Source organism: Carassius carassius, chromosome 1, assembly GCF_963082965.1.
Source record: "Carassius carassius chromosome 1, fCarCar2.1, whole genome shotgun sequence".
Taxonomy (NCBI): Eukaryota; Metazoa; Chordata; class Actinopteri; order Cypriniformes; family Cyprinidae; genus Carassius; species Carassius carassius.
Window position 1 is genome coordinate 25028329 of NC_081755.1, and position 19465 is coordinate 25047793.

At 37.6% G+C, this 19465-nt stretch overlaps 1 protein-coding gene across 2 annotated transcripts in view; it reads right to left on the reverse strand.

Annotated features, from left to right (window-relative positions):
• Nucleotides 1-19465, reverse strand: part of LOC132142726 (E3 ubiquitin-protein ligase SMURF2) — a 55939-nt gene that overhangs the window by 11122 nt on the left and 25352 nt on the right. Inside the window, exons 3-9 of one of the 2 annotated variants that reach the window (XM_059552830.1) lie at nt 15426-15534; nt 9876-10009; nt 8236-8301; nt 6792-6876; nt 6510-6593; nt 2516-2718; nt 819-903 (exon numbers count right to left, since the gene is read on the reverse strand). In XM_059552830.1, the coding sequence (XP_059408813.1) occupies nt 819-903; nt 2516-2718; nt 6510-6593; nt 6792-6876; nt 8236-8301; nt 9876-10009; nt 15426-15534 (766 nt within the window). Of the gene's footprint in view, nt 1-818; nt 904-2515; nt 2719-6509; nt 6594-6791; nt 6877-8235; nt 8302-9869; nt 10010-15425; nt 15535-19465 lie in introns of both variants that reach the window. The other variant, XM_059552822.1, reaches the window with a different exon arrangement.

Genomic DNA, 19465 nt, shown 5'->3' on the forward strand with positions numbered 1-19465 from the left:
CTTTATTTTTAAGATAACTTAATTTTTTTGTTTTAAACAATACGAATAATTATAATTTAATATAAAAACTTAAAAGAAATGTGAAAACTTTGAATATTTATATCATGATAATCATGATTTGACAGTGGAAATGATATTGGTGGAAATGAAAATGCCTAGTATTCATAACTATAGCTTACTATCTTTTAACATGCTCCTCAGACTGAAGTTTGAGTAAACGTGTGGAGGGGAAGACAAAAAAACAACAACAACAAAAACAAAACAAAAAAGTGAGAAAACAAGACAATAAAAAGATAAAAATGAAGTAGTAAAAAAGAAAAGAAAAAAATTCAGGGATGCTGCTTTCAGGCTTCTGCCAAATATCATCAAACTAACATAGCAAAAAATGTGCAGCACTGCAAAAATGTTCAATGTCAACTCTGAAAAGACTAGAAAAATACCCGTAGCCCACCCTCAACACGGTCATGCACTCGGAAAAATGACAAGCAGCTTTCTCTACAAACACTGGCTAAACGGTCCACACATATAGTGTTTCTCCAAGAAGTTCCTCCAAGTTCACGTCTTCTCAGTTTTGGTCCCAACCAGTTAACAGCACTGAGCTTTGAGCCATCTTTCACTAATAGTAATATCTGTTTGGTCAGAAACCAATAGAGGTATATAACACATCAGTGTTTTGATTTTGTCACTAAACATGACTTCATGCATCGCATTTGGTTAGGACAAGGCACAAGTCCACAAACAAACCCAGTGTAAAACAGAAGTTAAACAAGTGAAGTAATTTGAACAGTAATAAACATGTAAAAAGGTAAAGGAGGTACCTGGGCACTCTGGGGTCGTGCCATGTGCTGACTCCCGTCTGTGTGTGCAGGAAGTACACCTGACCCTGCTGTGTGGTCCTTTGCTCTGTGAACAAACACCAGGGGGCACCATCGGTCATTCACAGTGTGTGTGTATTTCATTCTTTCACTTTCAGTTTGATTGACCACATCTGATCCATCACTGCAAACTCACACAAATGAATCCACAGTAGAGAAAATAATGGCTCCATATAAACAAGAAGATTCATTTTAATTGAGGTTAACACAAAACCACAAAGATCATGTTAATCTTCCATATAAGGCTTTTCTGGAGTTAAAGGCGGACAGAGCATCATGAATCTGTGTGGTGGCTTTAAAATGATGGAGAGGAAGTCACAGATTCAGAAAAATCACCTTCAGTAAACTTTCAAAGCAAGGCTGGCCAAAAAATATTATCACTATATATTTTCTCCCATATCGATTGAGAATGATATTTAACGTGGTGTTCATTCTGTACTATTAATAGGGAAGAAAATGCATTTCACATGAATGCTAAAATACATTTTTAAAGTAAACTCCACAGAATAAGCGACCTTTTAATGTACGGCCCCACGTGTTTGATCAATTAATACAGAATTATTATGAACAATATTGTCTGATAACAATATTTAAAATTATTTACAGAATTATATGCTGTATAAATTAAAACATGGATGAAAAAATATATTATCTGCAAATATATTATATGCAACTTATTAAAACATTACATATATTATCATTAAATTAAAAAGTTCATTTTTATACTACTATATAATTGAAATATAGTTTTGTCAGTGACTAAAGTTAAACCAAGCTTTAAATCCAGTGGTTTGTTCTGAAGATCTGTGCATTTCTGTGTGTATTTTCAGATAGTTTTACCAAATAAAATGGTGAAATGTTTGTGAGCAGCTAATGAAACTATAGACGATGAAAACACTAAGGGCATCACATTTAATGGAGTATGTAAGGTAAACAACACTGCAGATACAATTTGGTCACACTTTATTTCAAGGTCCAGTTCTCACTAACTTCAACAACAAACTCCTAATTTGCAGCTCAATAATAATTATTAAGGTAGTTGTTAAGTTGAGGCATTGGGTAGGATTAGAGATGGAGAATATGGCCATGCAGAATATCATCTTGTTAAGCACTAATAAACATGTTAATGCCAGTATGTTAATAATGGGCATGCTAATAAGCAACTAGTAAATAGTGAGAATTAGTCCCCGAACTAAAGTGTTAGCCACATTTTTTAGCCAATCACAACAAACCAGATCATCAAGATGTAGGTTACCCAGCCCATCTCAAAGTGAACTTGACCTGCATCTCATGTCTACAGACCCACATTCAGCTACTTGAGCACAGCACAGAGCTCTGTTTAACCTGAGTCTATAACCTCTGCCCTCTGAATCTCTCCACGGACTCTCTCTCTCTCTCACACACACACACACAGCGGGATTTCCAGGTCACCCGTCTGACCCTGCAGCTGGTGCTGACGGCACGTCTGAGATATTTCAGATGAGCTCCCTTTCAACAGCTCAAGAGACGTTTTAATTACTCCTGCTGCAGCACAAATTTCCAGCACAAGTGCGTGTGTGTGTGTGTGTGTGCAGGGTGTATTTTTGACCTTTGCAAGCTGGTCAGTATTAATGGAAAGACTGATGTATGTGTGAACGAACCGTATCCCTCGGGCAGGTCGGGCGGTGTGTGTAGGTGAGTCCTGCTCATGTAGTTTCGGTGTCTCTGAGAGCGAACCCTCCGCTCCTGCACACGGGGGTCATCTGCAGGTACGCCCGCTGCCCCGTTGGGCGTCATGATGGGCGTGTTCTCATCCACCAGGCAGCTGAGCGGCCGGCCGGGGCTCGAGTACTCGGACGCAGGCCTGCACGTGTGAAAGAGGAAATGAGAACATGAGGGACAACAGACTACATTAAAATAGCTGAAAAGTTTGGCGCTAGAAACATTAAGGTTATGGGTTCAATTCCCAGGCAAAGTTTTGAATGCAAAGTTTTGAGTCAAATTGAGGTGTGTGACAAATGGGTAAGTAAAATGTAAATGTGAAAAAAGATTACACTGCATTTTTAAAATTAATAATATCATAAATATTTGAATGATGAAAGTTCTTGAAAAGACCTTCTAGTTTCTAGACTTGAGTTTTTTTCTTAAAATACAAAACGAAATCCATTTACATGGTCCGGACTTTGCTGGCCAAAAAAAAAAAAAATAATAAAAATCCACCAAAAGTTAGTTTGCTAATCTTAAAAGTGCAGGTGATCGTCTTCAGAAACATTTTTTGTTATACTGGTTGAAAGTTTCTTCACATCCCAATAGCAATCATTAAGTTAAGTGGTTTAAATGTATCTATCTGTATTTATATGTTCTGTGGAAGGCGTAGGACCAAGAAATGTACGTCCAATCAAAACCTGCCTGTCAACCCTGTTAGCGCAGACAGATTACGTCATCAGCGCATTCACGCACGCTGTGCAGACAGAGCTAGAATGGCAGACAAACATCAACAACCCGATCTTCCTTCCTGGTGTTGTAGTACTTTTAAAGTTTTCTCACTGGTTAATGACACATGATGTATCCCAGCGGTTCCCAATTCCAGTGCTCCTGCACATATTTAACAAGTCTCGCTTACTTAACACACCCGATTCAGATGAGCAACTCAAGCTCTATGAATGAACTGCGTTCCGATCAATATGATCCCTACACGTGTTCATTGCTCCCTATTCCCTGAGCAGGGGTTTACTTCACTTCGGAACATGGGCTGGAATTGGGAACCGCTGATGTAGCCTATTGTAGTAATGTTGTGTCTGGTATTCTGGTCTGAGTGCGTAAATGTGTTCAGGGGGTGTGGCTTTGGACGGCCATTGCAGGGAGGGTGGGATGTTTGCTTTCAGTGCTATCAGGCTAATGTTAGCATTTTGCAAGATCTCCTATTGCACCTTTAACTGATTTAAAATGGTCTCCCAGAGAGAGTGGCTAAGATGGTGATTAGCTTCACAAACTAAAAAAAAAATCCCTTTAAAACCAGCCAACAGATCAGACATCAAGCCATCTTAGGCTAGTCAAACCCAATGACCTGAAAAGTAATTTAGGAAAGCCAAATTACCTTGATCCTCCTACAAAACTTTCAGTTTGCAAACCATTTGCACCAAAAATACACAAATATTTATAAAAAAGAAAATGTAATAAAGTAAAACAAAAACAAAGATAAACTTACAAAAAAATAAAAATAAATGTTAAATTAAAATGTAAAAATTAATAAAATAATTTTGTTGAAAAAAATATTAATAAAAAGTAAAATCATAATAAAAAGCAAAAAAAAAAAGAATAAATAAAAATAAAATAATTTGAATAGGTCACCCAGTTTAACCATCTGAAAAAGACCTGAACATCCCTCTAAAACCAGCCAACAGACCAGATTAAGACCAGCAAATCATCTGAGGCTGGTTTATGCATTCGTTTCAGTAGCCTCACGTAACAATTTGGTTGCTCTGCTGGGTTACAGATTCATATTAAAATACAAAGGGCATTAGCTGTGGTACCCAAGCACACAATAGTGTGACCTTTTGTGTGAGGTTCAAATCTCAGTAGCACAAAATGTACAGTTGCTTTGGATACTAAATGAATAATGTAACGGTGTCAGCACACTGCGGTCTCTGTAGAGTGTAGACAAACACTGGCAAGCAGAGCCGCGAGGAGCTGAGTGACTTTCAACATGACAAAGTCACAGACCTGCAACCTCTCCAAACAAGGGAGTGAATTTCTGTCCGGCTCCAGCGGCCCAGGTCGACCGTAAGTGCTGTTATTGTGAAGTGGAAACATCTAAGTGCAACAGCAGCTCAGCCGTGAAGCGGCTGGCAACACGAGCTCACCGAACGAGGACAGATTGCTGAATCATGTAGTGCATAAACACCGCCTGTACTCGCCTTCAATATTCCCTCTGTTCCACTCTGTTTCAACACATCCGAGCCTTTGGAAGCAACGTCAGACATAAATGATGTTTCAAGAGTTTCAGTGGCTGTGAACTGTAATGCGTGCTGCACACTAGGAGTAGTCGCCCAGTGTCGACATTTAACCTCACTAACGTGCTTATGACTGAACTGAACCAGATCCCCACAGTCTAGAGGAAGACTAGAAAAACAGAGGCTGTAGAGTTTAAGGGTGTTTTTAGAATAAAATAGAGGACAGATTGACTAGTTTTATTACTAGGGGTTGCACCAACTAGTCAACTAATCAATTGATCTACTTTAATGCTCTGCCATGATGTTTTAAAAGGGTCATTGGATGCAAAATTCACTTTTACATGTTTGAACATAAATGTGTGTTGGCAGTGTGTGTGCACAACCTCCATATATTGACAAAAATCCACCCAGTGTTTTTTTTTTTAATCCCTATTAATAATATCCCCTTTCTCAAATCAAGCCGTTCTCAGATTCTTGGCTGTGTGACATCATACAGACCCAGGCCCCTCCCACAACTGTTGATTGACAGTTGCGTCTTAGACCCGTTTTTACAATGCAGCAGGGCATTAGATTAGAACGGCGATTAACTTACACGTACAATAAACTGTATAAAACCTGCATTCTCCCATTTCATTTTGAGCATCCAGATGGTATAATCACACGTCTTGTGGAGCGCATTCAGAGTATGTATTTAATTGTCATTTACTGTCATCACTCTTCGGTGATTTCTCAATAATCTAGTTTAGAAACCAAAAAGTTATAGCAATTTTTTTTTGTAACTAAAACGCACAGCTTCACTGTTAGTAGAGAGACGCTGCCAGGTAGAATTAATTCACACATGCAATAGCTCTCACATTCATTTAAATGTAATCTTTATCTGTATCTGATTTAGAACATCATTAGAAAATCTGTGAGAAATATAACGACCCAAAGACAAAAGAACTGATAAAAAGCTGTGCACACATTGTTCGAGTCTCCGCTCCAGGTTCAGGTTTATTTGTTCATTAATGACTTCATCAGCGACTTGTTGACGTCGAGTCTACTTTTATCACATAAATGTAAAAGTAGTTCATATCATATTATGCACCCTAAATACACTCAATGAAAAAAATATTCTCACAGTCAAGGTGTTTTTTCTAGATCTTTGTCTTGGATTGTTGCCTGGAATGTTTCTTGGTCTTTATGGTTGAGTGTTTCCTAAAAAATTCATGAAGCGGGGATGCTCCCCGACATGGCTTTATATCTTTTAGCTGTTTTCTGGATAAATTTGGGTCAGTGTCTGAGATGGCAAAGCAGACAGATGTGGCCGACACACATTTTCCTGTTGTGCGGCACACGGGTACACACACATACACAAGAATCACTGTCCTATTCAGAAAAACCGCCTCAAACCCAGTGACCCACACACTAATTTGGGGTAAGCCAAAATGCCTTTATCCTACAAGACTTTGCTTCAGTCTGCAAAACCATTTGGTTAACCAAACTAAAAAATAAAACATAAAACATGAAAAGAAAGAAAGAAAGAAAGAAAGAAAGAAAGAAAATTAGTAAACATTAACATAAAAAGAAAAATAAATAAAATCAAAATAAAACTAATAAAAGGTAAAAATTAATTAAACTTTTAAAAAAAATATAAAATAGTAAATAATAAGAAAGAAATAAAAAGGTAACTGGGACAATGACAAAGGAAACCTGGCCTCACCTGGTGGGTCTCTCCCATTGGGTGCTGCGTGTGATATGATTCAGATACTGGATCCGGCCAGATGCAGTTCTCCTCTCCTCCCAGCTGCACAAAGAACACAAAGAGACATTCATACAGATGAACAGACAGACAGACAGACACACAGAGACACACACACATGGCGCAGGAACAAACACAGGGGTTGATAAGACCTCTTGCTACTAGTGTTCAGTATCTGCTAATGCTGAACACTGGTTTACATTAAGCTCTCATTCATTGCTTTTAAAGAGATATTTCACGTACCCATCGGGCAGGTCGTTGTCAAACAGACGACTGCAGTCCACCACTGGCCCTCCGCTGCCTATCCTGTCCCTGGACTGAAGACTAACTGTTGACACAAACACACATAAACAGGCTGTTAGATCACTCCTATCTGTGATAGTTTAGAGACGATCTGACAGTAATGTCAAGATGAGTGACGCGCATAGCATAGATATTCTCATTTTGCGGTGAATGCATGAATGTGTTTTTGAAATGTATCATATTTATAAAAATGTTGGAATGTTATTAGATACTAATAGCCCATTTAAAATATCTATCAATTAAAAAACATACAGGACACCAATTGTTTTATAATTTTTCAAAAAAAAAAAAAGTTAAAAAGGGATCTAAAAAGTATTTTGGCACAGATATAGATAGTACAGATATAGATCATGCATTTACATATTGCCATATTTTAAGATACAGGTCGTGCATTTTTTACAAATTATACATTTTAAAGAGAAAAAGCGATAAAAAAAGATAAAATTAAATAAATAACAATATTTGCATATACAGATATAGATCATGCATTAAAAAATTAATTGAAAAAAAAACAATGCCTTTAATAATATCATGCATTTAAAAAAAAAGATTAATTAAAAAACCCAACCCATAGTGTCAAATTCAGATACTGCAGTACTTATAAAATTGTTTTTTTGTTTGTTTGTTTGCAGAAACAGAAAGATCATGCATTTAAAAAAATCAACAATTAACGTTTTGCATTTAATAATATAATGCATTTAAAAAAAGATCAATTAAAAAACCCAACCCATATTGTTATCTTTATTATCATATTTATCAAATTTTAATTATTAATAATATTAATATTATTATTATATTGGCAGAAAAAAAAATATCATATTATTATACAAATAGTGTGCAATAAGATATATATTTAGGGTAAGGGGTTTGTTCTGAGTGTTTAGTATAAGCTATAGTAAAAGTAAAGTTTGCCTTAGGGTTGGGGTTAATAACTACTTGCTTACATTCACGACTCATCGAAATGCATATGTGACGCAAATCTTGACATGACAGGCATATAAGAGGGATGTTTGAAACTCTTGGCCATGGGAAAGCATTGATCTTCTGATGAATGGCTGCTTGTAAAAACTGTGGTATGGTATGAGGGAAGTGCAACCCGGAGCGCAAATACATCACCACCCCACAAAACCCTTTCTTGATGAAGGAACAATGCGGCTCTTCGAGAACATGAAAGAAAATCACAACGGAATAGCAAAACACAACAGATAAATCAGACGGAATGCACACGTCCTCCCTTGCTCTCAACCCAGGGACGTTTTCAGGGCGTCTGAGGTAAATGCGTGGCTTGAACCATCATTAACGACAAGCTTTGAAGATGGTGTGACTCACGGGATAAATGACAGATGTGGCAAATTCCTCAAAACGAGCAAAGCTTGTTACTCACCTACTATCTGTCCCCTCACGGTATCGCTGTCATTGGGCCCCAACTTGTTCAGGTCCAAACGTTGATCTGTAAGTGAATGAGAGAGCAAAAAATAAATGAAAAAAAGAGTGTGAGAAAGAAGAAAAAGGTTGAGAAACCAAAGAGCCTGCATGGCATTTGTGTCATAACCTCTGACCTCCTCGCTCGGTGAACCATCTGAGACTTAGAAAACAGTCTAAAACGCTCCACATTTCATGTGTGTGGTCACATAGACTGTGGGCGCTCTGTACCAGTGTGTGTGTGTGTGTGTGTGTGTGTACACACAGAGGCTGCTTTATTCCTCTCAGACTGTAGATGTGCTGATAGGAGTGAGACGCTTCCAGAAACACGCTGGGGCTCTCTGCCATTGCCGGAAAGAGGGAGACAGGAATAACAAGAAGCCTGCAGACATTAGAGAGGCCACTATCTGTTCTCACTCTCTCTCACACACACACACACAGTCAGATCAGGATGCACAGCTAGACTAAACAAGGCTGGAGAGAAGCGTTCACCCATCCCAACACACTCCACTCACATTTAAACCCCTTCATATCTTCAGACACCTGCGAAGAATGATGACCATGATTTTATGGCTGAATGTTACTTTTACTAAACACTGATAGGCAATTTAAAAATAAGTTGAAATAATTAAAACATTTTTTTAATAAAAATAATTAACCATACCAGTTGATAAAACTATGTAATAATATTTAATAATGCAGCTGTCACCAGTACACCAAGCATTTTATGTACTTTCATAATAAAAAAAAACTGTACTATTGACAGATATTAATACAGTAGTCACTGGTACATTTTGTATATATACATACAGACACAGAAATGTATAAATAATGAAGAAAATACTAGCTGTAACAAATAGACATTGAAATAGGAATATATATTTGGAAGAGGAAGTAGATGAAAATGAATCAGAAAAGCATGATGTGATATTTCTGTGAATTTATATTAACTAAAAAAGCTAAGAAAAATATAATTTCTATTCATATTTAAGGCCGTGATTATTACTGACAGACTGAACTGGAGAGCGATGAAGAGAGAGAATGAGGAAAGACAGAGAAAGAATGATGGGCGAGAGACAGAAGGGGTGCAACAGGAAATGGTGAACTGAATGACTTCCAGCTGTGGGAGCGGCTGTGGGTTTCCTGAGCTTATCCAGGACAGTGGTCACGCTGGAGGGTTTCTAGGGAAAGCCTGCTTTTAAAATCGTCTTAAACACAAGCCTGGGGCTGAAACGCAGCCCTAAACATACTGACTTACTGTAGTTCACCAGCAAAAAAACACAGGTTCTTGTGCAGCCGACAGGAAAGTGACACACAAATAACAGGATGTCTTCTACCTGAGACATACAGTGGTCTTCCGCCAAAGTCAGATATATTATTTTGCTTAAAAACATTGTTGTTGTGTGTTTTATTTAAAGTTTGCTCACTTAACACACAATTGTAGGACATACTTACAACCGCTCTGAGCCAGTTACACACACACACACACACACACACACACACACACACACACACACACACACAAGTTAGACCCATGCTGTCTAAGCTAATTCTACACACACTAACAGACTGTTTCTGAGGCAATCATACACTCACACTTACAGCCTGTATCCTTGAGTCGGTTAATGGAGTTGGAGAGGAGTCGTACACATCCCAGGAATCCCGCTCCCTGTTTCTTATGGATCTTTTTATGGTTCCACACACTGATGGTGATGGAGTCTGACTTCCCGATATACCTGAAGACATAACAAGAGACATCAGATTTCTACCTTTTTTATCAGGTCTCCTTTAAAACAAACCAGACTCAGACCATATCGGTCTCGACAGCCCATGGTTCTTGCTTAAAACATGAATTCTGAAACATGATTACACACAGAGGCTCAGAGGACAAGATCTGGTTTATATAGAGCAATGAGGACTTCATTAAAAAAAAAAATGAAGATGATGTCAGAAATATGACACAGAGGATAACAAGCAAGACAAAAACACTGAAGATAATTATGAAGACAAATAACTCATCAGTCAGAAGAAAAATAAAAAGAAGAGAAAGATGAAAAAGAAGTGCAAGATGGCAACAAAGAGGAAGTACCGGGGGAGAACAGGAAAAGCCAGAAGATAAAGAGAAAGACAACAAAGATAAGGGGAAAAAAGAGAAAGATGGCAGACTTAGAGGAAGAAGATGAGGAAGAAGACCAAGATGACAAAGAGAATAAAGTAAATTAAAAAGACATAGAAGAGGAAGACAACAAAGAAAAAGTGGAAGATGACAAAGTAAAAATGACAGATGAGGAAAAGTAAGTGGAAGAAGAGACAAAGGCGAGGAAGAAGACATGAAAGAGGAAGACAAAAAAATGACATAAGGGAGGTCAAAGTAGATGAAGAGGTACAGGAAGTAGATGAAGATGAGGGAAGAAGAACATGAAAAAGCAACAGAGAAAGATTAAAAAGAAAAGCAAGATGATGACAGGAGGAAGTAGATGAAAATGAAGAAGAGCAAGAGGGAAAAGATAATGAAGATGAAAAAGACACCAATCGTAAGAAGACTACATAGAGGAAGAAGTCAGAGGTCAAAGTCGATAGAAATCAATGAAGAAGAAGGTGGAGAGGAAGAGGGTGACAATGACAAGGAATAAGACTGTGAAGACAAAGGAAGTAGATGAAGACGAAAATCATAAGCAGGAAAAACTAAATATGAAGAACAGGAAGTAGTAAGAGTGCAAAGAGAACTGGGATAATTTGCTTTGTCTAATTTTGTTTGGTATAAAACTGAATTAAAAAAATGAATGTTCTGGCATGGTGTTGGACAAAACAAATGATTCCCTTAAATTCGGGGAACAGAAACACCTCCAGAACTGGACATCAAATGGAGCTAAGCAGTCAAAAAATGTCCAAGCTAACTCTGAACGTTAGCCTGTAAGCCTGCCAATGGGACAGAATCCCTGGGCAACAGACCTTGTTTGGACTGAAAACCAATCGAAGAGGTAGAGGAGTAAATAGAGAAAGGGCAGAAATAGGGGAAGGATGAAAGAAACAAAAAGAGAGGATGCCCATGTCTGCGTAGATGTTCTCACCAGAATGAGTCCAACCAAACCCAAACAATCAAGAGTTTGTCTCTCTGACCTGGAGAACATTTATCAACCGTCTGATACAGAGTCAGAAAAACAGCTCTGAAGTCTGAGCTCATAACAGCTTTTATACACTATACTTGTACACAAACGTTTACTACTTAACAGACAAGAGCTTACCCAACCAGACTAAAGGATGATGGGACAAAAGGCAAAACAATAAACCGACCTGCACTGTCAACACTTAACAACAGATAATTACGTTTAAATTACCATTTTAGGTTTCTCTGATAACCCTTCATCAAACCTCACTGACTGTTTCTGAACTTTCCCAGGAAACTCGGTGAATGTGGTTATAACAAATAGATGTCCAATACAATGACAACATTTTCACTTGAAATCAGATTTAAAGCATGTGCGGCTAGCTTATACAAATGTTATCTTTGAATTCATTTTGAAAAACCCTTTTGACCAAAATTCTTCAACTCGTCTGGAAACATACCGAAATGGTCAAGAAAAACAATGAAACATCAACATCAACATAAACATCAACTAAAGACACACATGCACATACATACACTGCTGTTCAAAACTGTGGTGTCAATAAGATTTTTTATGTTTTTAAATTGAGTCTCTTGTGCTCATTAAGGCTGCATTTATTTGAAAAATTATATATATAAAAAAAAATAAACAGTGAAATTTATTATAATATTGGTTTCCTATTTTAAAATACTTAAAAATATATATGATATCTGTGATGCAGTGCTGCATTTTTATCAGCCATTACTCCAATGTCACATGATCCTTCAGAAATACTGGAAAATTACAGTTTTTTTCAGACTAAGGACCCTTCTTAGACTCTTTCTCTGCCTGATCATTCCCGACCAATCCCATATGGCCAGGTATCCAACAAAAATAGAGTTAGAATCTTTTTTCTTTAAGGAGTCATCTTTTTTTTAAATAATTATTATTATTAATAGTTTAAAGCAAAAACACTCCACTCAAGTAAGAATTCAATATATATTAAAGGCAGGGTAGGTAATACATGTATAAACAACTTTCTTCCAAATTTGTTTAAACTTTCTATATATATCAATGCATAATTAAAATGTAAGTACTCTGATAAAAAGAGTATAAAAATCGAGTGACTCTAGACCGTTTAATCTGTATTAAACACAGCTCATTATTTCCATTTCGGGACGAAACATAGGATTGGCTTAGGCGACTGTCACTCTCTCGCAACCATGGCAACCACCCTTTTGCCACACATGACCTGCCCACTTGCGCGTGCACGTTTGATTTGAAGAATTCAAGAGGCACGGATCCTAGGAATACCAAAACATTGGCAGAGAAACAGCAAGCAAAATTCACAGTACCAGCCTATGCAGTTAGTGAAGGCAAACCAGGCAAAAAAAGGAAGACAGTAACAGTACAAGAAAAGGCAATGAACAAAAAGTCTTTGGATAAACAAAGAAATAAAACGCGAGTTAAAATCGGCGTGGCTTTCCAGTGATGGCGAGAGCTGAGGGAACTCAAGGGGCTGAAAAGTGACTCCTTGATGGCTTTATTTCTGCTGGACAGGTAAATCTTTCTTTTTGTATTTTGATCATACATATTTTTTTCATGAAGCATGTGTCATTAGCACACGTAGCTGCGTAATATAGCTAACATAACATTACTTAGCGAGCCATAGTAGAGGCTTTGGAAGGAGCCCAGAAGGGAGGGGGTGGAGTGAATGGAAATAATGAGCTGTCTTTAAAACAGTCGTGAGAGGTCTACAGACACTCGATTTTTATACTTTCTTTTTCAGAGTACTTACATTTTAATTATGTATTGATATATAAATAAAGTTTAAACAAATTTGGAAAAAAAAGTTTTTTATACATTTTTTTACCTACCCTGCCTTTAAAGATTATGGCTAGTTATAGCTAATTTTGCTCCTTAATTATGGCTACATAATCACCCATCAGAAATTGATTTTAACAGGACACATAGATTTAAATTGAAGAGATACAACCTTTATACAAAGCACTGGATATAGAACTTGAGCAGGTCACCTAAATAACCAGGATTTAAGGACTCGTCAAGTTCGGAGCTCAATTCATTCAATAGTTCAATAGTTGTGTTTGTTCCCTTTACAAGTCTACATTTCCTACAGTCTATTTCTTTTGCCTTACTTTTAATCAATTTCTACAGAAAACATATCCCAAAACTGCTGTTCTGTCCTAAATATCTAGCACATCTCCCCCCCACTTCCGTTTTTTAAGTCTCCTCACATCTAGGTTAATGTTTTAACCTTATTACTTATTCCTCTATTGCAAGTCGCTCTGTATAAAAGCGCCTGCTAGACGCATGAATATAAATGTAAATGTTAATCTCTGCTGGAGCGGTTTTCGGTTATCAGCAAGTTTTTTTTTTCTTTCTGTGCTATTGATCATTACACACATTAGCAGTTATCTTCTAGTTCAACATGCAACCCTGTGATGTTTTTAGCCCTGTTAATCTTTCATCATTAAATGATTTTGACATTCAACGAAAATAACAAAACTACCAAAACAGCTTTTCAACAATGGGAAGATTTCAAGTTCAAGTTTTCCCTGCCAACCAAGAGACAACTGTGATGTGCATAACGGGAATCACAGATTTACTAACTTATAACTTGTGTTCAAAGCACTTTTGCACAAACCCAAATGGCGAACAGAAATCCCTCAGTATTTCAGATCTCCTTGTTTTCTCTTCCTCACCCATTATTCCGGTTTTCGAGGAGGGCTTTGGAAACGGTGGCCTAATTTGCGCTGACAGACGTGACATGTTTGGCGAACTCGACGGCCGTCCTGGGGGTGAGGGCTAGTCTACGGTTGCCCTAGCAATCAAACAAAAGGAGACGTGTGCTTCCTCTAGTCAGCTGTCAGCGCGACATGAGAATGGGACAAGTATTGGAAATCTTTTTTTTTTTGGCCGGCCTTTCCTTGGATGTCAGTTTTTAGTGCTTTGCATCTTCTCTTAAGTTTTGCTTTTGGTCCGTGAGAAAAGTGACAAGCCTGAATGGAGGGAACGTTTCTATTTTTATCCCATGCTGTAAAACTGTTGATACTCGTAGTTGGAGATAAAACCTCTTAAGAAATGTAAATAGAGTTAGAAGCGTACGGTATAATGAAAGGATATGGGATTTTGCACCCATGGAAATCTGTCCTATGATCTCCACAGACAGAGCCGTCGACTCCAGAGGAGGTGACCTAAATCCTCAAAGCCTGAAGGATGCTGGGAGCTTAACTGATGGGCTACACTGATCAAGAGATTGGAAGAAATCGTAAACCACCAGTTCAAGAAAAAACCCTGGGCTTATTTGAAAATGCATTTTAAAGTGTTTGTTCAACCCCAAATTTTAATTTGAGAATTGTTTACACACCGTCATGTCATTTATGATTTTCTTTCTTTGGGTGAACACGTAATTTTGAATGGAAATGAAAGTTATTTTGAAAAAAAAATCCCATACAATAAATTGGACATTTTAACGTTGAGTTTAAATGAAAGAAAAAACGCACCATAAAAGTGGTCAACAAAAACTATGTTTGTTTGCAATTTTCCCCACCATCTCAGAGCTCAATTTTCAATTGCGTAAATTCAATCATAATGTGTGAAGACCAGTCATGCTAGGTTTGTACCTCAGTAATGCACAGCCACACTGGTTCCTGAGTGTGACATGCATAATTCACAGAAATGCAAAAGAGATGATGAGGTTAGGGGAGGATGAAGTGAATCAATTTAGTTTTCTTACAGTTAGCTAATGTATAGTTTCAGAAGACTTGAAATACACAAGTCGTATAAACAACTTCTTTAGTGTGTTTTTTTTCTGCTGCTTGGCAGATGAAATGAAATGATTTCTAAGAAATCTCTAAAAGTCAAACAAGAGGACAGATGACCATGTGCTTCGAAATGAGATCTGCTTCTGAGTGGTGGTCTTCTTGATTCTGGTATCTGAACATTACTGTCTCAGGTTTAAGCTGAGCTGGGATCAGTGCAAAGGGAATCAAGGTGTGACACTGGCTGTGTGTTTGAATGCAATCAGACCAAGAAGAGCTCTTACAGGTCATAGTGCTGGTTCCATTTGGGGTCCAGCGTGTTCCTCACTGTGTCTGTCGAGTGGCACTGCCCTGAACCGTCCACCACCACTTTAGCGAAGGGGTCGGGCAGTCCTGCAAAATACACAAACAACATTTACTTCTGAGACTTCTGAGCAGGAACTGAAGACAGCACTGAATACAAGACCATTTAGTTCATACTGCGGTGTGAAATGTGTTTGAAACCTGAAACCCGCAAATGTTGTCAAATTTTGTCATTAATCACTTACCCCCATGTCATTCCAAACCAATAAAGAGCTTAGTTCATTTTCGAAACACAATTTGGGATATTTTGGATGAAATCCGGGAGGTTTGAGACTGTCCCATAGACTGCCAAGCAGGCCCGGCGCCACAAGGGGGCAAAAGGGGGCAATGCCCCCTCAGATCTGACTTGTGCCCCCTCTGTTTCATTTTTGTATTCATGGTTAAAAAAAAAATTTCAACCTTTTGAGTTAAATAATAATTAAACCTTATCCCCATGGGATTTAGAATGTTCAGTGTTGTGACTCGTGACATTAACTGCCAGATTCAAACGTCTTTCGCGTTGGTTGGCGCTGAGCCAGATACTGACGAGCTCAACGCTGTCATATATCACAAGTGTTTTCAACCTCATCATGTTTATTTTAGATTTCAGACACTTAAATACACATAAGCACTGGTAAAACAACAGCCTACATTTGGAGTTTGTAAAATACACACTGATGTCTGTGGAAGCAAGTGCTAGTGTCGCGTTGGTTGGCGCTGAGCCAGAGTCGGACGAGCTCAGCGCTGTCATATCACAACTATGCAGTGTTTTCAACCTCATAATGTTTCATTTAGATTTCATACATTTAAATAGGCTACACATAAGCACTGGTGAAACAATAGCCTACATTTGGAGTCCGTGGAAGCAGCAATAACAATCTATTCAAATATAATTTGCTGACGTGTGTTTTTCATATCAGACAAACACAGTGGAAGTAGGCTAACTATAAAGTTTACTCTAGTGTTATAAAGGTTTTTTAGCGACCAAACACACTCACTTAAACATATTTGAGAATCGGAATATCAGATAGTTGATGACATGGTAAGTTTGTGAATATTTCGAATAAAAAAGGAAAAAGGAAATGAAGGACAGCCTACATCTGTTATACAGCGTTATTATTGTGGCTGCGGTGTTTCACGTGACAAATATGACGCGTTGCCATGGAAACATTCAGGGGGAACGTTCTAAAATAACTGTCGCCTTGAAAAATCTTACTCTCGGGAGTCAGTTAGAATATTTTAAACTTAAGTGTGAAAGGATTAATTATTCATAATAAATGAAGCTGGCTTATCTTTTGTCGAATGTGTGATTTCCTGAAAATACAGTTGTTACTAAGGAGATTCAGTGCCAAATCAAGGAGACTGCAGCTCTTCTAAAAAGGTATAGGACATGATCTATCATCATTACGCTGTTTAAAATTTGCTAGTCTCTGGTTAACTTACCTGCAGTTGCATATGGAGTGTTTTAGGGAGCGCTGTATTTAAAAATCTATCGTTGCAAAGCGAGATCTCAGTGTGTATTAATCATTGATGGTGTAATAAAGTTAAGCCCCCTTAACAATTTCACATCCCCCCTCAGTCATTTCATCCAGCAGCCGGGCCTGCTGCCAAGTAAATTACACTGTCAAGGTCCAGAAAAATATGAAAGACATCGTCAGAATAGTCCATCTGTCATCAGTGGTTCAAACCGTAATGTTATGAATTGACAACAATAGTTTTTGTATGCGAATATAACTAAAAAAGCTAAAATAATGACTTTATTTAAAGGTCCCGTTCTTCATGATCCCATGTTTTAAACTTTAGTTAGTGTGTAATGTTGTTGTTATAGTATAAATAATATCTGTAAAATTCTAAAGCTCAAAGTTCAATGCCAAGTGAGATATTTTATTTAACAGAATTCGCCTACAACGAAAGACCTGTTTGGACTACATCCCTCTAGTTCCTGCAGGAATGACGTCACTAAAACCGTTTTTTTGACTAACCTCCGCCCACATCGATACACAAAAAAGGGGGCGTGGTCTTGTGGCGCTCCGACAGAGAAGAGGAAGAGCTGCGTTTGTGTTTATTGCCATGTCGTCGAATTGCTGTTATTTTCATCTCGGAGTCAAATCACCTTTGTTTGGCATTCTTTGTCTGGAGAAGGCGTTGTTTATGGACCACAACCGGTAATTGTATTTTATTATTTAAATTGGTGCGTTTAACAGTTTCTGTGACTTATTACACAAAGGGCAACACTTTTTAGCTTTGTTAACTAGATGTTAGGGCTGTGCAAAAAAAATCAAATGCGATTTTCATGCGCATCTCATCAGTGATTGTAAGTACATCTCCAGCAGTTTTCAAAACAAATCCTGCCCACTTGCTTCTCAAAACTAGTCCAATCGCGTTTCCAGGAGGGCAGCGCGCGCTCAGCTGCTGTCGAATCACAACACAGGAACCGCTGGCACAATCACAACTCGTTACGTATTTCTGAAGGAGGGACTTTATAGAACAAGGAAGTCATCAGCCCGTTTTTATGACAGTGAAAACAGCGGTATACAGATTCCATTTAGGTATACAGGTGAATTGTGTGAAAAAAAGAAGAAGTTTTTTTTACACGTGAAACATGTTATATTGCACACTGTAAACTCATTCAAAGCTTCAAAAAAGCACGAAAAACGGGACCTTTAACAATTTGTCTCCTCTGTGTCTCTCCACATCACCGTAGCTCCATTTTGGAGAATTTGAGTTGGACACAGGCAGCGTACACTCTTCTGTGTCAGTCGTGCTGCATGGATGCAATGGATGCATCCTTGTGGCACGGCTAACACAGAAGAGCATACGCTGCCTGCATACTAATGTGGAGTGACACATAGGAGACAAATTGTTGAATAAAGTTATTTTTGTTTTATTCGCGTACAAAAAGTACTGTCATCGCTTCATAACGTTACATTTGAACCACTGATGGCAGGTGGACTATTCTGACAATGTCTTTCATACTTTTCTGGACCTTGACAGTGTAATTTACTTGGCAGTTAATGGGACAGTCATAAGCCTCCTGGTTTTCATTCAAAATATCTTAAATTGTGTTCTGAAGACGAACCAAGCTTTTATGGGTTTGGAACGACATGGGGGTAAATGATTAATGACAAAATTTTAATTTTGGGGTGGAGCATCCCTTTAAGGTCCCTTCATTTTATGTTACAGCCTTTTGATAAAATGCTTTAAAATATTATTTTATTAAAATAAAAAAAATGTATTGCTACATTTTTATGGTTTTTATTACAATGAAAGAGGAGGAGTAGTAGTAGTAGTAGTAATTTATCTTCAAGGCAAAACTGAGTTGCAAATAATACAAGGGTTACACAAAAACAAAGCAAAAATTTTTTTTTAAATTAACATACTGATCAAATTTCTAAAATGTTTTCTGCTAAATTTTTAATTAAAGAAATTAAATGTAATTAATGTGTATTTGAAGACAAAGCAAGACTCATTCTCATTAGTTTTAGAAAGTATTTTTCCGTCATTGACACTGTCTGGTGGTCATTTAATGTTAGCATTCGTAATAGCAACTGAATTGGTTTGATTACACAAGCAACATTCTAGATCAAAGCTTTAGTACTGAAACTATTGGTTAGTATTGAAGTATTTAGCATAGAAAATGATATTTCAAAATTAGCTGATATCTACAGGTGCATCTAAAAAATTATCATGGAGATGGTCTTTTTTTGTCATTTAATTTAAAAAAGCATACTTTCTTGAAATATTGAACTGAAATATTTCAAGATTTTTTTTTATTCTGATGGTTCCGAAAAAATTCACTATCTCAAAAAATTTGAATATTCCATTTTGAGCTTGATTAGTTTGATTAATTTTGAGTGTAAATACTGGGCCCTCTTGGGCTACTTTAGAACATGCAACCACAATTATGGGAAAGACTACTGACTTAACAGTTGTCCAGAAGATGATCATCAACACCCTCCACAAGGAGGATAAGACACAGAAG